This window comes from Stenella coeruleoalba (genome assembly GCF_951394435.1).
Source record: "Stenella coeruleoalba genome assembly, chromosome: 11".
In the NCBI taxonomy this organism is placed as follows: domain Eukaryota; kingdom Metazoa; phylum Chordata; class Mammalia; order Artiodactyla; family Delphinidae; genus Stenella; species Stenella coeruleoalba.
The window spans coordinates 87711728-87734329 of NC_137157.1; the positions used below are offsets into that span (position 1 = coordinate 87711728).

At 34.9% G+C, this 22602-nt stretch overlaps 1 protein-coding gene across 1 annotated transcript in view; it reads right to left on the minus strand.

The window, feature by feature from the left end:
* Positions 1 to 22602, minus strand: part of PIK3C2G (phosphatidylinositol-4-phosphate 3-kinase catalytic subunit type 2 gamma) — a 390888-nt gene that overhangs the window by 328451 nt on the left and 39835 nt on the right. Inside the window, exon 2 of the mRNA XM_079938052.1 lies at positions 1435 to 2187. Coding sequence (XP_079794178.1) covers positions 1435 to 2106 — 672 coding nt within the window. The 5' untranslated portion in view covers positions 2107 to 2187. The remainder of the gene's footprint in view (positions 1 to 1434; positions 2188 to 22602) is intronic.

The following is a 22602-nucleotide window of genomic DNA, read 5'->3' on the forward strand; positions in this document are numbered from 1 at the left end:
ACGATTTTTACTTGTAAGAGATAGCTTTGTGTGATCTCAAATGAATGCCTGAAGTTCTCAGCTCAGTGTCTTCTCTCGCTGGGTCAGAACTTTGGCACCGCATAACTTCTACTTGTGTGTGGTGAACACAACCTCTTGGCCAACAATCTGCAGTAAATCTCACATAGACTCCTGACCCCCATGCATTGCATAGTTCCTTCTGTGCTCTGCCCTACAGATTACAGCTTCCTTTGCAGCCTGGAACTGCAGTCTCTGCCTCCTCAGTTTAGTGATACTGCTGCTCAAATTGGGCTACACTAGTCTGCCTAGCAGCAGGAAAGGGCCCCGAAGACACAAGGATGATCATAACAACACTTTGCTGTTTCCCTTCTCTTAAGGATTGATGTCTATACCGGCTGTTTGCTTCATATATTTTGTCTAATTTCATAGTTGTTTTCAGTGGTAAGGGAAAGTTTAGTACTTGTTACATTGTCATGATCAGAAGTAAAGGTTCCTAAAATTCGTGCACTTTTAATACAGATCATTTGAGGTATTACCTCTTCTGCAGGCGCCTCAGACACAATTAATTGTTTTCTCTTATGAACTCATCCTCTCTATTATTTTACTGTGTTGGCATTATTGGTTTGCAGGTTAATTTAAGCAATATGCTATTGCTGAAATCAGGTATGCGTTTTCTTCTTTGCATTTGTTATGCCTAATCATATATAGTTTAAGAATATGATAAATAGTTGTTGAATAAATGAAAAGTCCTCCTGTCTAACCCTGTAAATTACAGCTGAAATAATGTTTCATCATTTTACTGTTTAATTCTGTTTTCACTTGTGTCTAGACTCCGTATAAGCAGAGAAATGTTCAAATATTATACAAGAACCTCTGTGGTTACTAAATGATTGGAAAACTACTAATGAAACCATCAGGATGAATTGCACAATGATTACTTAATTTCCTACTCTTGGAATGTTCCCAAAATAAGTTGCCTGCTAACAGTATAATTTAGTAGCCTCTGAGTAAAAAGACATTTTTCCTACAAATAATGATATGAAGTTTTAATTCATGGTAATATAACTCAAAATATAAATGTAATGAAATGTATGTATGTTTCTATGTGTGCATAACGACACAATAAGAATAGAAAATGCTATCATTTAAACCTCCAACTATGATATTTTTATCTAATAAAATGTAAATACTATAACATTTTATTTAGTTTTGATGAAACCAGAACTTTAAAAATATTATAAAAATTTTCCCTTTCTTTAGAAAAAATCATTAATTCAGGAACACAGAATTTGTGAATAAGTTTTTTTTCCCCAAAAGTATTGATAATATTAATACATTCCCCTAATTAAGATTAGTTACTCTCATTACCAAATTAACCCAGCACATTATTGAATGATTCTTTCAGATTCGTATTTTTAGGTTGACATATATGACACATACCTCTTTGTTCTTTGGCAATGTGCTTTCCCAGGTCCTGGGTAGAAAAGAACCTTTAAAGAGCATCAGAGATGGTTCCACAATGTTCATATTTCTACTGCTTTTATTTTCTTCTTTTGGCATCAAGTCAGTTGAGAAGGATGGATATATAGGAGGAATGCTACTTTCAAATCCTATATGGTAGTTATCCAGTTCACTCCGTGAATTAATTTCATCCACACTAGTGGATGATGGAGGTAAAATATTGAATCCGTAATCATCAGCACCATGGTATTTTCCTATGGGGTTTCCCCCAAAGCTTTCTTTATTTATGTTTTGAGGATTTGGTAGCACGGAATGCCTAAAACCAATTACTCCTGTTTTATTAACTTGGTGACAGGAGAGTTCTGTGCTGTTAGAAGTGAATTCATTTAAGGATATTTGGTGTGCTTCATCTAATGAATGCCTTTTTGAGTCCCCGTGTGGTGCACTGGGCACAAAAATGGTGTTTTCTTCAATTTCTCTCTGATAGAGTGGGATTGTATTACTGATCTCATCTACTACATGATCAAAACCCAGACCGGTGTGGCTAGGAAAAAGAGGTTGATTTACAGAGTGAAATTCTTGGTGCTTTTGGTGCTTTTCATGTGATTCACTGGGATTTAGATCTGTTTTCCAACAATATGCCATTCTTTATTTTATGTAACTGAGAGGGTTGACTCTGCTCCAAATATCTCCTAGATGATATTATAAAAGGTGATAGGAATTTTCCTAGAAAAAGCATACAAGGAAACAAAAAAACTTTAATTAGAAATAAAAGAGCTTGCAAGAAAGAAATATGTTGAGTAAATACAAACAATTGTTTTGAAGTTTCTCCTTAGCAAATGAAATAATTCCATGAGTAATATAAAACTCCATCAGGGCTCACAATATTAAAGTCCAAGGGGCAGTATTGACTTCAGAGACATTCATGAAACTCCTGTGATAGAAAAATAAGTCCACTTCAATTATGACAGGAGTTTCATGAATCAATCCAAAGACAATATTCCCCTTTGGACTCCTTTTCCTACTGAAAATCCACTTGCCGACAGCAGCATTATCTCCCTCAGTATTCAGTCATCTATCAGCATGGTAGTATGCTAAAGTCTTTTTATTATCTTAAAAGTCTCTTCGTGATCAGCAGTTATTCCATCCCTAGATACAGTCTTAACTTCTTTCTCTTCTCCATAACCAATCATCTTATAGGTTGGCTAGATCCGTTCGTCTCTTCCCCAAAACTTCTTTAAATAATTGCAAACTTCTTTCATCATTTCTCCAGAACAACTTTCATTAAGTTTACTAATGAGTAAATTCAACTAATGTTTATCAGTCTCTATTTTATCTCTTTGCAAAATTTGAGTCCGTTCATTCACTATCCTTCTTATTTTAAAATTTCTTGCTGTGTCCTACTTTGGCTCTCTGTGACACTGTACTCTCTGAGTTCTTTGTTAGCTCCTTCTCAAGACTCCTTTGTCTATTACTCATTTTCTACCTGACCCTTGTCAGAGCTTCTTTTCTTCTCAATTATTCTCTTCTTGTAAGTTATTTCATACCTCCTGTGGTTTAAATTACCATCTATATGCCAATGACTCCAAACTAGACGATTCTTATTATTATCTGCTCAGTGTCTCCACTTTGAATTTTTTTTTTAACCTCTAAGAGAAAGTCCAAAACCTAAATCAAAATTCACCCAAGAACCTGCTCCTATCCTAGTGTCCTCTGTGAAAGAAAATAACCCAGCCATTCACTCAGTTGTTTAGCCCAGAAACCAGGGTTTTATCTTTGAATCTTCCCACACCTTTATTCTTCTACATCCAATGAACCACAAGTTCCTGTAGGAAGTCCTTCTTCCTTTCTCTGTCTACCATTGCCACAATCCTCGTCTATAGTTTTCATCTTCTCACCTGCAATGTTGCATTGTCTCTGAAACTGCTTCTACATTTTCTGCAATTCATTCTTGTGTCCTGTAGTCCATTTTTTAATATTATAGTGTTATATTTAAGAGACTGACCATGTATCTCTCCTGGATAAAGCTTTTCAGTGGTTTCTCACTGCCTCAGATAACATGTATAGATGTTACATATGTAAGATTTCACATTCCCATTAGATCATTAGGCCATGTTAGTCTTTCTTGCTTATAACTCAGTACCTAGTACTTTGCTTTACTCAGACTAGTTACTCATTTATATTTATTGATCAAGTGATTTAATAAATTAGAAAAATTATAATAGAATTATAACAAAATAAAATTGAAAAGTATTTATGTCATTTTATGGAGTTAGTAATTCACTTAAAAATTGTATGTATGTCTGTTAAAGACAAAAACATTTTAAAGGATAATTATGATAATTGTTACCTATCAAATATTATTTTCTATCAATGTGTTTTGCAATAGCAATTTATTTTCATTATATTGGCACCAAAAATTTACTTAAAACTCATGATCACCTGAGAAATAAGTGAATTAGATTTATTATACTTCACTCAGGAAATTGAACTGATAGGTTAGAGAAAGATTTTCAAGAGATGTAAATAAAGTGTGTATAGAAGGAAATATAGCAGAGGGAGGAACAGTCCCAAACACATTCTATGAGACCACCATCACCCTGATACCAAAACCAGACAAAGATGTCAAAAGAAGGAAACTACAAGTCAATAACACTGATGAACATAGATGTAAAAATTCTCAACAAAATATTAGCAAACAGAATCCAACAGCACATTAAAAGGATACTACACTGTGATCAAGTGGGATTTATCCCAGGAATGCAAGGATTCTTCAATATATGCAAATCAATCAATGTGATAAACCATATTAACAAACTGAAAGAGAAAAAGCATATGATCATCTCAGTAGATGCAGAAAAAGCTTTTGACAAAATTCAGCACCCATTTATGATAAAAACCCTCCATAAAGTAGGCATAGAAGGAACTTAACATAATAAAGGCCATATATGACAAACACACAGCCAACATCATTCTCAGTGGTGAAAAACTGAAACCATTTCCTCTAAGATCAGGAACAAGACAAGGTTGCCCACTCTCACCATGATTATTTAACACAGTTTTGGAAGTTTTAGCCACAGCAATCAGAGAAGAAAAAAAAAGGAATCTATATTGGAAAAGAAGAGGTAAAGCTGTCACTGTTTGCAGATTACATGATACTATACATAGAGAATCCTAAAGATGCTACCAGAAAACTACTAGAGCTAATCAATGAATTTGGTAAAGTAGCAGGAAACAAAATTAATGCACAGAAATCTCTTGCATTCCTATACACTAATGATGAACAATCTGAAAGAGAAATTAAGGAAACACTCCCATTTACCATTGTAACAAAGAGAATAAAATACCTAGGAATAAACCTACCTAAGGAGACAAAAGACCTGTATGCAGAAAACTACAAGACACTGATGAAAGAAATTAAAATTGATACAAACAGATGGAGAGATATACCATGTTCTTGGATTGGAAGAATTAACATTGTGAAAATGACTATACTGCCCAAAGCAATCTCCAGATTCAGTGCAATCCCTATCAAACTACCACTGGTATTTTTCACAGAACTAGAAAAAAGAATTTCACAATTTGTATGGAAACACAAAAGACACCGAATAGCCAAAGCAATCTTGAGAAAGAAAAACGGAGCTGGAGGAATCAGGCTCCTGGACTTCAGACTATACAAAAAGCTACAGTAATCAAGACAGTATGGTACTGGCACAAAAACAGAAATATAGATCAATGAAACAGGATTGAAAGCCCAGAGATAATCCCACGCACATATGGTCACCCTATTTTGATAAAGGAGGCAAGAATATACAATGGAGAAAAGATAGCCGCTTCAGTAAGTGGTGCTGGGAAAACTGGACAGCTACATGTAAAAGAATGAAATTAGAATACTCCCTAACAGCATACACAAAATAAATTCAAAACGATTAAAGACCTAAATGTAAGGCCAGACACTATAAAACTCTTAGAGGAAAACGTAGGCAGAACACTCTATGACATAAATCACAGCAAGATCCTTTTTGACCCACCTCCTAGAGAAATGGAAAGAAAAAAGAAAAATAATCAAATGGCACATAATGAAACGTAAAAGCTTTTGCACAGCAAAGGAAATCATATACAAGACAAAAAGACAACCCTCAGAATGGGAGAGAATATTTGCAAATGAAGCAACTGACAAAGGATTAATCTCCAATATTACAAGCAGCTCAATATCAAAAAAACAAACAACCCAATCCCCAAATGGGCAGAAGACGTAAAGAGACATTTCTCCAAAGAAGATATACAGATTGCCATGGAACACATGAAAGGATGCTCAACATCACTAATCATTAGAGAAATGCAAATCAAAACTACAGTGAGATATCATCTCACACCAGTCAGAATGACCACCATCAAAAAATCTAGAAACAGTAAATGCTGGAGTGGGTGTGGAGAAAAGGGAACCCTCTTGGACTGTTGGTGGGAATGTAAATTGGTACAGCCACTATGGAGAACAGTATGGAGGTTCCTTTAAAAGACTAAAAATAAAACTACCATATGACCCAGCAATCCCATTACTGGGCATATACCCTAAGAAAACCATAATTCAAAAAGAGGCATGTACCACAATGTTCATTGCAGCTCTATTTACAGTAGCCAGGACATGGAAGCAACCTAAGTGTCCATCGACAGATGAGTGGATAAAGAAGATGTAGCACATATATACAATGGAATATTACTCAGCCATAAAAAGAAATGAAATTGAGTTATTTGTGGTGAGGTTGATGGACCTAGAGTCTGTCATACAGAGTGAAGTAAGTCAGAAAGAGAGAAGCAAATACTGTATGCTAACATATATATATGGAATCTAAAAAAAAAAAAAGTTCTGAAGGACCTAGGGGCAGGACAGAAATAAAGATGCAGACAAGAGAATGGACTTAAGGGGGAAGGGTAAGCTGGGACAAAGTGAGAGAGTGACATAGACATATATACACTACCAAATGTAAAATAGATAGCTAGTGGGAAGCAGCCACGTAACACAGGTAGATCAGCTCGGTGCTTTGTGACCACTTAGAGGGGTGGGATAGGGAGTGTGGGAGGGAGACGCAAGAGGGAGGAGATATGGGGATATATGCATATGTATAGCTGATTCACTTTATTATAAAGCAAAATCGAACACACCATTATAAAGCAATTATACTCCATTAAAGATATTTTTTTTAAAAGTGTTAACTAGGAAATTAATGTATAAAATGTTACTCCAAACTATTCTAATACATGGGTCACATAGACACATTATCTAGCCATAATCCCTTTTTCAGGAATTGCCATTTTTCCCCCTCCACGTTAGTAGTGAAAGCTCTGCTTCTTTATAGCAAATTATACTCTTTCATCTATCTCTGTCATGGAACTCAGAATTTGTCAGCAGGTGTGACTTTACTCTGACGACCGTAGTTAATATCCTGTTCCAGTCTTCCTTAGCCTAGCCTGCTCTGGCTTAGCTTAAATACAGTACATATGGCTATATTATATTGACTTTTAAATTTTTTGTGGTTTCAAGAGAACTGAGTGTTTTTAAATTAGTTTTAAAATTGTCTAGAGCCATAAAGGAGGTCTTTAAATGAAGTATGAGTGGTCTAATGCTGAAATTAAAGATTCACTTAAGCTATACCACCTTATTGTTATTAATAATAATGATACTTAACATTTTTTGAGCACTTGCTCTGAGCTACTGCTTTATATACACGAACATGTTTACATGTATTAACATATCATCTCAACCTGTGATATTATTACTGCCATTTAACAAATGAGGAAACTGAGGCACAGAAAGGTGAATCAAGTTACCCAAGGTCTGAGGGTTTGTGTTCACAGATTTGTTTTAAACAGGAATTAAAGACAGCATTTGGGTGATAACGCCATACTAATATGACATCTAGAACATGCCTGAATTTAGGTACTGAAACACAGCATTAACTCAACTCAAACTATCTTTGCTGAAAAGAGTTGAAAACTTTAAAATTTTTATTAATAATAATATTTTTCTATGCATTTCTTGCAGCACTGTTACTTGAAATGGGTTAGAGGCCTGTCTGAAAAAATCTCATTATAATGAATAAGAAATATTTATTCATATTGAAAATGTAATAAAACAATCCAGATTCATTTTTTTCAATATTAAATTTGGTGATTTTAAGGGATTTCTAATAATTTTACGTCTCCTCTTTACCATCACAATCTAGAAGCTAGACTATTTCTTAGTTTATAAGCAAACAAAAATGTGATTTAGTGCTAGCTGGTAAATGTATGCACTCTGCATTATGAAGTAATGCATGAAATAGTAAAAGTCATATACCTTGACTTTGAGGCAGAACTATACATACAACATGGTAGCAAATACGTCATACTTGAGAGGGCATGGCTATTGGTTCCTGATTTAAATAAGACTCTGCAAAACTATAGAAAAAAATCTGTGTGGTAAGCAGAGTAATGCCCCCCTGCAAATATTCCCATATCTTAATCCTTGGAACCTGTGACTATGTTAGATTTAAGTGACAAAGAAGAATTGAGGTTGTAAATGGAATTAAGTTTCCTAGTCAACTTACCTTAAAATAAGAAATTATTTGAATAGGCTCAGTATAATCACAAGGATCCTTAAAACTAGAAAAGGAGGCAGAAGAGGTCAGAGAGATATTCAGGGAGGACTCAACCTGCTTTTACTGGCTTTGAAGATGCAAAAAGGGGCCATGAGCCAAGGAACGTGAGCAGCCTCTAGAAGCTAGAAAGGGCAAGGGAATGGATTTCCCCCTAGAAGCATCGAGAAAGGAACACAGCCCTTGATTTTAGCACAGTGAGACTTGTGTTGTATTTCTGGCCGACAGAATTATACGATAATAATTTGTGTTATTTTAAGTAACTAAGTTTGCGATCATTTGTTACAGTGGCAATAAAAAATCAATACAACATGAAAACTGGAATCTGCTTCCTGAATGGACTGGAAAATCAGGGACTAGTAGAAGGATAGCAGACCACAGAAAAACTCTCCTCCATTCTTTGTTGGTAAGTTCAGCTAAATTCGAACAGGGATGTTTAAAAGGTGTTAGTAATGACAACTTAGTATTCTGCAATAGCTTATAACTTTCTATTCAGTTCGGCTTTCAAAAGATCTGTTTTTATTGAGGGTTAATTGCTCAATTGTCTTCAAAGAAAAAGTAGAGACAAAATTTGGGTACCTATCAGAGAAAGGGCAGCCCCTGCCAGCTGCTTCCACTTTCTAATTCTACTAAGTTGCAAATATCATTCAAATAGCCCCAGTGTTCAGAATGGGAACAAAAAATGTTTATTTTACAAAAGAACAAAGAACTTTTCTGAAAATGTCTGTTCTTGATCCAAAAAGTCCTGGCTACATTACTGAATAAGTATATCTGCAGGGGCGAGATGAGAAGAGTGTGAAAGGAATAAATTATGAGATTGAAGAAAAATGATCTTTTTCTTCAGATAACAAGTTGTAGGCATTGAAAACTGACCAGTTTTTACAGTATATATTAATGTCATGGGAGATAAAGATCATGCCAACATATGCCATGTCACAGTCTAATCAAACTAAACCATCTGTATTTTGGTAAGGTGGAGGGTAAGTCTATATATCTATAGCAGCTAAGCTGGGTCCTGAGAAGACTCTGAGTTGGACACATGGCATGAAATTCCCATCTCCCCATCTTCTGAGCCAATTTTATATATCATGCAGACACTCATATTTTAGATGGACATAAGTATGATCTTTTTCAGATCAATTTGCTGAATGAATACAGAGAAGAGCACAACTATATATATATAAATATATATATATAGTGTTTATATAATTTAATGAAATGTATATATAATTAATCTATATTATGTATAAAATTTACACTAGCTTACTTTTTCCATTTCTAATTTGGAAATGAGTGGTAAGGTAAACATATTATTTTCATGATCTCTAATTATTTTCACCTAGGTGCAAACAAGAGATGCTTGGGAAAAACATTAATTTCCAAGGAGTCTTTATCAAGTGCCTTTTTGTGTGAACAATTGACATTTTCTTAGTCATGTATAATCCTATAGAAGACTCACTTCCTATTAGACTGCCTAAAGCTCTTGGTATATGGAAAATTTGAAGCTGTCACTTATGCTTATGTTTGAGAGATATTGACTTGAATACATCAATTCATTTATTCATACCTCTATTTACTCGTTTGCACATTTATTTATTCAGTACCTGTTTTAAAAGATTTTGTGTCAAGTACTGTGCAAAGCACTGGGAATATAAAAATGATAAAGCGCAGCTGTTGCCCTCAAGTACCTCACAGACATAAATTTATAATACGGTATTATATGACAATGACTTTAACAGATGCAGTCTTCATTTTGTTTGGGGGAATTTCATATAGAACATTGTTAAGATTATTTTGCCTTAGAGAAAGCAGAAGTAAAATTCATGAAGGACATATTTAAGGTTTATGTATTGGGTATGTTCTTGTTTAGAATATGCAGTATATCAGAGATAATTTTATGCAGGTCATTGAGACCTGGTTTCAAGAATACTTTGATTCCTAAGTATTCTTAAATTTTCAGCCCCAAACATGATAAAGCAGTTGAAACAGTAATTCATTCAGTTCCTCTGAATGTGTCTTAGGAGTAAATATGACAATGGAAAGTCAGCCTCCAGCTCTGATGTAACAACTTTGGGGGAAATGATCTAGTGGGAATGAAACCTGTTTCAGGGGAGGACACGGACAGTCAAGGAATATGACATCAACTCTTAAGGGAGGAGGTCCTCAGACCCAATCCTGGGGGCTCCATAAATGCAGCCTAGTGGTATTTGGGAAGAACCAACAGTGCTTCACCTATTGTGAGACAAATCTATTCTGAAAAATCAGCACTATGAGAATTTTTATGTGATCGAAGCAGTAGTGGCTGCTGTTTTCTTTTTCTACTGCAACCAATATTTAGGTCCCCATCCCCTATTTAAGTCTCTGTTATTGAATTTTCTATTAGTAATGAATGGGTAAGTTAGAGAGTTATTTTCAATAACTTATTTGGTTTTCAGAGGAATCCTTTACATTAAACCTTTAAGCAATAGTATTAGGAAAAGACAATTGCAATTTATCAAAGTGAGTTGGGTAAGGTTTCAGGAAGAGAAGATTCCTAAACTGATGGAAGGAAGAGTAGCAGTTTTCCAGACAGGTTTGGGACAAGGAAGAGGAGGTCCTTTGTTTTCCAGACAGAGACTATTACTTGTGAAAAGTCAAGGAGAAAAATAAGAAGAAAGAAAAACAAGAATAGGAAAAATGGGATAAAGAAACTGTGTAATTCAGAAGAAGAAAGATGAAGAAGATGGTAGAAAGGTGAAGATGTGAAAAGGTACTCTGTTGGGAACAGAGTACTAGCTGCTGAGTTAGAGTAGTGAAAAGACTAACATAGTCTTGTAACCAAATGGAAAAGAGAATTATCATCAAATTTTTTGGCAGCAACACCTTGTGCCGGAAGAAAATTGAGTTATATATTTAAGATATACAAGAAAAGAAATTGTGAACCAAGAATATGTGTTCACTTAAACTGACTTCCAAATTAAAATTCCTCAAACTGCCATGGCCACACAACAACTTAGGGAATATTGTTTTTATGGACTATTTATTAATCAGCTACTGGAGAATAAACTTCAGATAATCAAAATGACAGAGATACATCAACATTAAGACTATCGATGGGTATTGAATATATACATATTTTCTTGAAGAACTCAAATAGATGAGGGATATGGAGACAGTTTAATATGGCTGTCTGCACTGAAAATGTAGATAGCGTTCAGCTTTAATAAAAGGCAGGGGAAATGAAGAGAACATATACACATTTTTTGAAAACTTTTTATTAATCATATGGGTGACTGTGTTAGAATTGTTATCCTTAGAATACTTGTATGTAATGCTAGGTAAAACAAATGAATAATTCTGGCATTCCCAGTGCCCTTAAGAACCAGTAATCTTAGTAGTATAAAATTATACCTGAAAGTATCAGAACAAACTCATCAGGTTTTAAAAAAAATCTATAATTATCTATCCATAGCTTTTTTCCTTGGAAAGGCCTAGAAATAATGCCTATCTTAATAGCAGTGAACATCCCTACCATCCAGACTGTTTGAAATACCACTTCCTCCTAAAAGAAAGAAGCCTACTTGGAGTACCACCTGATTTTGAGAAAAAGACAGCTAACGTAAGATGAGCGTATGATATCCTATTATTTTAGTTAATAAGGAAGCTATTACAGAATACAAGGATGCACCAATACAAGTTGAGCACCAGCTTGAAAAGGCTCACATTGGCCTAAAAGTATAATAAACTGAAATGGATGAAAACATATCAAACATGTTAAGTGCATGAACTCATAATGATACACATAGACACATACAATTAATTAATTGCCTTTGTACAGCACAGGGTTAATAAAATACACAATAAAACATGTTTTGTCTTTTTTATATGAAATGAACACTGGATAACTAAGTAATAGATGAGGCAAAGTTTCTCTTTGTACAAGTATTGCAAAACATAAGTAAAGAAAGAATGATGAAGTTGGGTTATCAATATTTTACAGTAAGTCATGAATTATAAAATCTAGGCATAAAGCATTGGTGGTTGCTAACATCACAAAAAGTGGAGCAGCCAGCATTTTGTGCTTTCTGGTAAAGAATTCAAAACTACCATGAAGAAGTCTTGCCAGAAAATCTAACCTTAATCTATCTGATTAAGCTTCTAGATCTAATCACCATGCACAAGAAACACAGGGTAGAGGAGACATGTTAAACTAAATCAGGATGGAAATTGATATAGAAAAATAAGCTGGCTTCTTCAACAAATGAATTAGAAGGGAAAAAAAAAGAAAGGGGGATGAAATACATCAATTGAAAAAGACTGTAAAAACCCACACCTACACCCCGCCTCCCCACAAAAAAGAAGGTAAAACAAAGCCATGCACTTTAGGGATACACACTTGAATGATGAAACTATATAGAAAAGTACAGCAGAGACATCAGAAGAGCTGTTGTTCTTGGGGAGAGGAAAGGTATGGTAAGGGGTGAATGGAGGGCTTTTGGATGGCAGGAAAGGTTTATCTCTTGACATGGAGGGTGGTTAGAAGGTTGTTCAATTTATAATAGTACATTAAGCTATACATTTGTTTTATGTAGTTGGTAATATAAAAATTTTTAAAAGGAATAGATAGCTTGATTTCTTGCTATCCAGTGAATCCCACTTGAATCCCAGTGTGGGAGAAAACCAATATTTAATGAATGAATCTAAAAAGAAAAAGTACAAAATAACCTGAAAGGTAGGAAGAGGAACTATAAGCCACTATCACTTCACTTTGTCCACTTCTGGTCCTGGTAAGAGGAAAAGAAGTGAAAGGCAAGTGGCTTCCTTTCAAGAACCTGATTATGAAGTTGCACATATCACTTCTGCTCACATACATTGGCCTGAATATATAACTGTAAGGAAGGCTGGGAAATGTAGTTCCTTATTATGTTGCCAGGAGACCGGAAGAAAGACAGATGTTGTATTACTAAAAGGAAAAATAATGGAGAACTTGAAGTTCTCTGGGAGGCCTGGAGTTGGAATGTGAAATGAAGATGCTGAACCAGGTGTAACTAGGAGCAAAAGTCCTTAATGGATGTGGAGGAACAAGGTCAGAGGATGTCAGTAAGTAGAAGGGACACCGTTAGGAGAGCAAGATGTTATTGGACCCTGGTTGTCCTTGCCTCCTGTTCCTTGGTATGAGGGGCATGGGAGAATGAACAGCTTCCACAGGAGAGCTACAAAGAAGCAGAGTCCTTGGAGAGCCAGGGTTCCCTTTTGGAAAAGGAAGTGAAGAGGGCTAAAGAAATCAACAATGCATCTTGCATAGATTAAATCTCAACTGGAAAAACACTTCCCACTGCACATTTTACAAGTTGGTATTTTTGTCACTCCTTTTACTTTGAGCAGATATGGAATACAAAACAATCAGTTCAGCTCTAGTTCTTAAAATTATCTGTTTAATTTAAATATTTAATTTTTTAAAATAACAGCCAATATTAGTATGTTTTTAGTAAATAACTTGAAGCATATCAAAGTTACCTGTTTAGAATATGAGACGCTTCATTGTTTTATACTAATATAATTTACAAAATTTTCCATACATGGGGCTTCCCTGGTGACGCAGTGGTTGAGAGTCCGCCTGCCAATGCAGGGGACACGGGTTCGTGCCCCGGTCTGGGAGGATCCCACATGCCGTGGAGCGGCTGGGCCCATGAGCCATGGCCGCTGAGCCTGCGCATCCAGAGCCCTGTGCTCCGCAATGGGAGGGTCCACAACAGTGAGAGGCCCGCGTACCGCAAAAAAAAAAAAACTAAACTAAAAATTCAGATACCATATGATCCAGCAATCCCACTCCTGGATATATATCCAGAAAAGCTAAAAACTCTTAATTGGAAAAGATACAGGCCCCCCAGCGTTCATAGCAGCACTATTTACAACAGGCAAGACATGGAAGCAACCTAAGTGTCAATCGACAAATGAATGGGTAAAGAAAATGTGGTGTGTGTGTGTGTGTGTATACACACACACAAAGTAATATTACTCAACCATAAAAATGAAATAAAGCTATCTGCAGTAATGTAGATGGACCTAGAGATTATCATACTAAGTGAAGTAAGTCAGCCAAAGACAAATCACATGATATTACTTATATGTGGAATCTAAAAAAATGATACAAATGAACTTATTTACAAAACAGAAACAGACTCACAGACATAGAAAACAAATTCATAGTTACCAAAGGGGAAAGGGGAGGAGGGATAAATCAGGAGTTTGGGATTAGCATAAACACACTACTGTATATAATATAGATAAACAAGGACCTACTGTATAGCACAGGGAACTATATTCAATATCTTGTAATAATCTATAATGAAAAAGAATATAGATATATGTGTGTATAACTGAATCACTTTGCTGTACACCTGAAACTAATACAACATTGTAAATCAACTGTACTTCAATTTAGAAAATAAATAAAACATACATCTGAAAGATGTACATCATATGATTCACTGGATAAGAGCTACAACAATAGGAATGCATCTAAAAATCAACATTGTATAAGAATTAAATGAATTAGTGTGTAAAGCCTGAATGAAAAAAACAGACAAAATCAGAAAACTTTAAAACAACCTGAAAAAGCTTGTAAATTGTGGAAAAAGAAAGCTGGTTGACAGACTGTGAGCTTAGTAAATGAGTTCAGTTCCCTAATCTTAGAATAATGATAATAATAAAATAAATTGAGGTTTTTAAAATCAGTCCAGTTGACTTTCTTTAAATGGAATCTGGCTGGTAGTGTGTGACTTAAAAAATTAACCAAATATTAAAAAAATGAAAAAGTCTATTCATTGTATAACATTGCCAGCAACAAAGACTGGCAACCATTCATTTGATTACCCAAATTTTTACCATATGTAAGACAAAGCAGATCAATCTGAAATAGAAAGAAAAAAAAAAACTGGATGGCACTTTCTTTATTATCTTAAGGGTATGACTTGCTTTATTATCTGAAGGAGAATAAATCTACCAGTCTGAACAGTGTTAAGAAGATGACCAATTTCCTTGCTACTGCCTGACTCGGAGATCTAGAATTGGATCAACTCTCCCCACCACCCAAAGAAGGGTATCTACAGGCAGGGCCACTTTACCATCTCCCTTTCTACATGTTTTCTAAGACTAAAATTTGTATTAATGCAAAATATTCAGAGACTTCAGTGTCTAAGCATTTGGTTTGCTCCATCTGAGAATGTGAAAAAAGGAAGTGCCGTAAGAAAGTACAAAGGTAGACCACTTCTGGCAAAATAACTATACATTGTTTAGAATTACCTAGAAAAATGCTTACCTTCTTAAAGTAGTCAACTAGACTGCAGAAGCAAGACTGGTGAAGTACAGAATTTAGAGAAATTAAGTGACTGCCAGTGACCAGTAATTAGACTAAGTCTGTTCACATTTACCATTGCTCTAGCTAAAAATCTGAGAAACGTGTTTTAACAGCAACCAGGAAAACGAGAGTAACCAGAAGAAACTACAAATGTTATTTTTGAGTAATCAGTGGAGAGAATCTTCATTCCTAAAGGATGAGTAGTTGGAAAAAAATCAAATTAGAGATGTGAAAATATTCTGCAAGAAGTAAAATAACTGACAAGACACAAGGCGTTTTTGAAAAATATATGCTATAGTACACCTAAGTAGATTTTATAAAAACATAAGCATTTTTGTTTTTATAAAATTAAGAAATGTGTTCAGTGAAATAAGATATAAAAATAAAATTTGAAATAATATAACAATAAAATGAAGACTAAAGATATGGAGGAAATGGATAAAAGGGATATGTTAATAAAAATGGGGCTTAATGAGCTACTAAGATGTAAAGAAACTAAAAATTCAGTGACACATTTAAAATATTCATTAAAAGCAGAATTGACAAAGCAGAAAATGAAATTTTGAGATGAACATTGAGAACCACTCTATGAATACAGAGGAAAAGGAACTAGTGATAGAAATGAATGAGAGGTACTCTTGAAATTTCAGAAGTCAAAGAAAGGACATCTGACATCATATTATTGAAATGAAACAGAGGTAATATTGAAGATTGCCCAAAAAAATCTAACTGGGCTGAATAAAGCTCTGCATATGCATATCAAACCTGAATACATATATGACACACATACAACCAGGAAAAATTAAGGAAATATGTAAAGTATGTAAACTTTTTAAAGGAGGAGGGGAAGAGGAGGGAAAAAATAAATAAAGGAAAGTTAGTCTGGACATAGACTTCACCTTTAAACACTAACTGTCCCAGGACAAGGGGACAGTAGCTACATAGTTTCGAGAGTAAATATGTTTTATGTCAGTCATTCAGTTTGCCATTTATATGTGAAAACAGCTAAAACATATTTGCATGTATGTAAGTGCTCAGAAATCTTTGTACCCTTCTAATGGAAAAGGTGCACCGGTTGACAAACTTTTAATCAAAAATAAGAACTCAAGATTAGGGACCTAAGAGTAGATATTAGTACTGGGAGATTGGCTTGATACTTTGCGATGACCTAGAGGGATGGGATAGGGAGGATGGGAGGGAAGCTCAAGAGGGAGGGGATATGGGGACATGTGTATGCATATGGCTGATTCTTTGTGTTGTGCAATAGAAACTAAAACAGTATTGTGAAGCAATTATACTCCAATAAAGATCTATTAAAATTTTTAATAAATCACCTAATGTTGACTTAGTCTAAATAATTATTAAAAACATAATTTTAAATATAATAACTGCAAAAATTGTTTGGTATTAATAAGCTAGATGAGAAATCATAGACCATTCCAAAACTGAAAGGCATGCTAAATTTTCTGCCTTAAAAGGAGAAAGGGGATTGAAGTATGCTATTTCCTTTTCAACAGTGATTAAGAAAAAATTAATTCATATATAATTATTTGTACAAATATATAATTGTAATGTGTCACAGAGACATATTAGTTGAAGAAGAACAGTGTGTATAACTTCCAAACCACCAGAAGAATCAAAATTTGGTAACATTTGCATTATACTCATCAGGAAAATGGGAAAAGTATGTATTAAGAATAAAAACCAGAATGAGGCAAGTAAGATCAGTGGCATTTCTAATAGCAGTAGTATAAATAGTTAATTGGAATAAAAAACATTATCCAAATATGTAATTTTTAGTTGTGTGGTTTTTGTAACAGAAACATGAAAAGTATCAAAGTTAAGAGAAAAGTGTTGCCAAGCATATAACTCAAGCACAGAAACACACACTCACACACACACCCCCAATGAAGCAGAATAGGTAATGTAAGTATCTAGTATCAGAAAACAGAATATAGGGTAAAAAACATCAAGATGATCTTATGGCAATTTCTAGAGATGTTATAGTAGATGTGGACATTTATGTGTTAAATAAAAGTATGTTGTGTGTATACTTTTTTTTAACAACTTTATTGGAGTATAATTGCTTTACAGTGGTGTGTTAGTTTCTGCTGTATAACATAGTGAATCAGCTATACATATACATATATCCCCATATCTCCTCCCTCTTATGACTCCCTCCCACCCTCCCTATCCCACCCCTCTAGGTGGACACAAAGCACCAAGCTGATCTCCCTGTGCTATGTGGCTGCTTCTCACTGGCTATCTATTTTATATTTGGTAGTGTACATATGTCCATGCCACTCCCTCACTTTGTCTCAGCTTACCCTTGCCCTTCCCCATATCCTCAAGTCCGTTCTCTATGTCTGCGTCTTTATTCCTGTCCTGCCCCTACGTTCTTCAGAACCACTTTTTTTTTGTTTTAGAGTCCATATATATGTGTTAGAATATGGTATTTGTTGTTCTCTTTCTGACTTACTTCACTTTGTATGACAGACTCTAGGTCCATCCACCTCACTACAAATAACTGAATTTCATTTCTTTTATGGCTGGGTAATATTCCATTGTATATATGTGCCACACCTTCTTTATCCATTCATCTGTCGATGGACACTTAGGTTGCTTCCATATCCTGGCTATTGGAAATAGAGCTGCAGTGAACACTGTAGTACATGACTCTTTTCGAATTATGGTTTTCTCAGGGTATATACCCAGTAGTGGGATTGCTGGGTCGTATGGTAGTTCTATTTTTAGGTTTTTAAGGAACCTCCATACTGTTCTCCATAGTGGTTGTATCAATTTACATTCCCACCAATAGTGCAGGAGGGTTCCCTTTTCTCCACACCCTTTCCAGCATTTATTGTTTGTAGATTTTTTGATGATGGCCATTCTGACTGGTGTGAGGTGATACCTCATTGTAGTTTTGATTTGCATTTCTCTAATGATTAGTGATGTTGAGCATCCTTTCATGTGTTTGTTGGCAATCTGAATATGTTTGGAAAAATGTCTCTTTAGGTCCTCTGCCCATTTTTGGATTGGGTTGTTTTTTTTCTAATTGAGCTGCATGAGCTGCGTGTATATTTTGCAGATTAATCCTTTGTCAGTTGCTTCATTTGCATATATTTTCTCCTATTCTGAGGGTTATCTTTTTGTCTTTTTTATGGTTTCCTTTGCAGTGCGAACCTTTTAAGTTTCACTAGGTCCCATTTGTTTATTTTTGGTTTTATTTCCATTTCTCTAGGAGGTGGGTCAAAAAGGATCTTGCTGTGATTTATGTCATAGAGCATTCTACCTATGTTTTCCTCTAAGAGTTTTATAGTGTCTGGCCTTACATTTAGGTCTTTAATCCGTTTTCAGTTTATTTTTGTGTATGCTGTTAGGAAGCATTCTAATTCCATTCTTTAACATATAGGTGTCCGGTTTACACAGCACCACATATTGAAGAGGCTAACTTTTCTCCACTGTATATTCTTGCTTCCTTTATCAAAAATAAGGTGACCATATGTGTGTGGGTTTATCTCTGGGCTTTCTATCCTGTTCCATTGATCTATATTTCTGTTTTTGTGCCAGTACCATACTGTCTTGATTACTGTAACTTTGTAGTATAGTCTGAAGTCCTGGTGCCTTATTCCTCCAGCTCCATTTTTCTTTCTCAAGATTGCTTTGGCTATTCGGGATCTTCTGTGTTTCAATACAAATTGTGAAATTTTTCATTCTAGTTCTGTGAAAAATGCCATTGGTAGTTTGATAGGGATTACATTGAATCTGGAGATTGCTTTGGGCGGTATAGACATTTTCACAATGTTGATTCTTCCAATCCAAGAACATGGTGCATCTCTCCATCTGTTTGTATCATCTTTACTTTCTTTCATCAGTGTCTTATAGTTTGCTGCATACTGGTCTTTTGTCTCTTTAGGTAAGTTTATTAGGAGGTGTTTTATTCTTTTTGTTGCAGTGGTAAATGGGAGTTTTTCCTTAATTTCTCTTTCAGATTTTTCATCATTAGTGTATAGGAATGCAAGAGATTTCTCTGCATTAATTTTGTATCCTGCTACTCTACCAAATTCATTGATTAGCTCTAGTAGTTTTCGGGTAGCATCTTTAGGATTCTTTATGTATAGTATCATATCATCTGCAAATAGTGACAGTCTTATTTCTTCTTTTCCAATTTGGATTTTTTTTTTCTTTTTCTTCTCTGATTGCTGCAGCTAAAACTTTCAAAACTATGTTGAATAATAGTGGTGAGAGTGGGCAACCTTGTCTTGTTCCTGATCTTAGTGGAAATGGTTTCAGTTTTTCACCTTTGAGAACGATGTTGGCCGTGTGTTTGTCATATATGGCCTTTATTATGTTGAGGTAAGTTCCCTCTATGCCTACTTTCTGGAGGGTTTTTATCATAAACGGGTGTTGAATTTTTTTGAAAGCTTTCCTTGCATCTATTGAGGTGATCATATGGTTTTTCTCCAATTTGATAACATGGTATATCACATTGATTGATTTGCATATATTAAAGAATCCTTGCATACCTGGCATAAACCCCACTTGATCATGGTGTATGATCATTTTAATGTGCTGTTGGATTCTGGTTGCTAGTATTTTGATGAGGATTTTTGCATCTATGGTCATCAGTGATATTGGCCTGTAGTTTTCTTTTTGTGACATCTTTGTCTGGTTTTGGTATCATGGTGATGGTGGCCTTGTAGAATGAGTTTGGGAGTGTTCCTCCCTCTGCTATATTTTGGGAGAGTTTGAGAAGGATAAGTGTCAGCTTTTCTCTAAATGTTTGTTAGAATTCACCTGTGAAGCCATCTGGTCCTGGGCTTTTGTTTGTTGGAAGATTTTAATCACAGTTTCAATTTCAGTGCTTGTGATTGGTCTGTTTATATTTTGTATTTCTTCCTGGTTCAGTCTCAGAAATTTGTGCTTTTCTAAAAATTTGTACATTTCTTCCAGGTTGTCCATTTTATCGGCATATAGTTCCTTGTAGTAATCGCTCATGATCCTTTGTATTTCTGCAGTGTCAGTTGTTACTTCTCCTTTTTCATTTCTAATTCTGTTGATTTAAGTCTTCTCCCGTTTTTACTTGATGAGTCTAGCTAATGGTTTATCAATTTCGTTTATCTTCTCAAAGAACCAGCTTTTAGTTCTATTGATCTTCACTCTTATTTCCTTCATTTCTTTATCATTTATTTCTGATCTGATCTCTATGATTTCTTTCCTTCTGCTAACTTCGGGGTTTCTTTCTTCTTCTTTCTCTAATTGCTTTAGGTGTAAGGTTAGGTTGTTTATTTGAGACGTTTCTTGTTACTTGAGGTAGTATTGTATTGCTATAAACTTCCCTCTTAGACCTGCTTTTGCTGCATCTCAAAGGTTTTGGGTCATCGTGTTTTCATTGTCATTTGTTTGTAGGTATTTTTTGATTTCCTCTTTGATTTCTTCAGTGATCTCTTGGTTATTTAGTAGTGTATTGTTTAGCCTCTATGTGTTTGTAGTTTTTACAGATTTTTTTGTGTAATTGATATCTAGTCTTGTAGTGTTGTGGTTGGAAAAGATACTTAATATGATTTCAGTTTTCTTTAATTTACCAAGGCTTGATTTGTGACCCAAGATACAATCTATCTTATAGAATGTTCCATGAGCACTTGAGAAGAACGTGTATCCTGTTTTTTTTTGGATGGAATGTTGTATTAATATCAATTAAGTCCATCTTGTTTAATGTATCATTTAAAGCTTGTATTTCCCTATTTATGTTCATTTCGGATGATCTGTTCATTGGTGAAAGTGGGGTGTTAAAGTCCCCTACTATGATTGTGTTACTGTTGATTTCCCCTTTCATGGCTGTTAGCATTGCCTTATGTATTGACGTGCTCCTATGGTAGGTGCATAAATATTTACAATTGTTATATCTTCTTCTTGGATTGATCCCTTGATCATTATGCAGTGTCCTTCTTTGTCTCTTGTAATACTCTTTATTTTAAATTCTGTTTGTTCTGATATGAGAATTGCTACTCCAGCTTTCTTTTGATTTCCATTTGCATGGAATATCTTTTTCCATCCCCTCACTTTCAGTCTGTATGTGTCCCTAGGTCTGAAGTGGGTCTCTTGTAGATAGCATATACACGTCTTGTTTTTGTATCCATTCAGCCAGTCTGTGTCTTTTAGTTGGAACATTTAATCCATTTACATTTAAGGTAGTTATCGATATGTATGTGCCTATTACCATTTTCTTAATTGTTTTGGGTTTGTATTGTAGGTCTTTTCCTTCTCTTGTGTTTCCTGCCTAGAGATGGTCCTTTAGCATGTGTTTTAAAGCTGGTTTGGTGGTGCTGAATTCTCTTAGCTTTTGCTTGTCTGTAAAGGTTAATTTCTCTGTCAAATCTGAATGATATCCTTGCTGGTTAGAGTAATCTTGGTTGTAGGTTTTTCCCTTTCATCAGTTTAAATATGTCCTGCTACTCCCTTCTGGCTTGCAGAGTTTCTGCTGAAAGATCAGCTGTTAACCTTATGGGGATTCCCTTGTATGTTGTCTGTTGCTTTTCCCTTGCTGCTTTTTATATTTTTTCTTTGTATTTAATTTTTGATAGTTTGATTAATATGTGTCTTGGCGTTTTTCTCCTTGGATTTATCTTGTGTGGGACTCTCTGTACTTCCTGGACTTGATTGACTATTTCCTTTCTCATGTTCGGGATGTTTTCAATATAATCTCTTCAAATATTTTTTCAGACCGTTTCTTTTTCTCTTCTTCTTCTGGGACCCCTATAATTTGAATTTTGGTGCATTTAATGTTTTCCCAGAGGTTTCTGAGACTGTCCTCATTTCTCTTCCTTCTTTTTAATTTATTCTGCTCTGAGGTAATTATTTCCACTGTTTTATCTTCCAGGTCACTTAGCCGTTCTTCTGCCTCAGTTATTCTACTGATGATTCCTTCTAGAGAATTTTTAATTTCATTTATTGTGCTGTTCATCATTGTTTGTTTCCTCTTTTGTTCTTCTAGGTCCTTGTTCAACATTTCTTGTATGTTCTTCATTGTATTTACAAGATTTTGGATCATCTTTACTATCATTATTCTGAATTCTTTTTCAGGTAGACTGCCTATTTCCTCTTCATTTGTTAGGTCTGGTGGGTTTTTATCTTGCTCCTTCATCTGTTTTGTATTTCTCTGTCTTC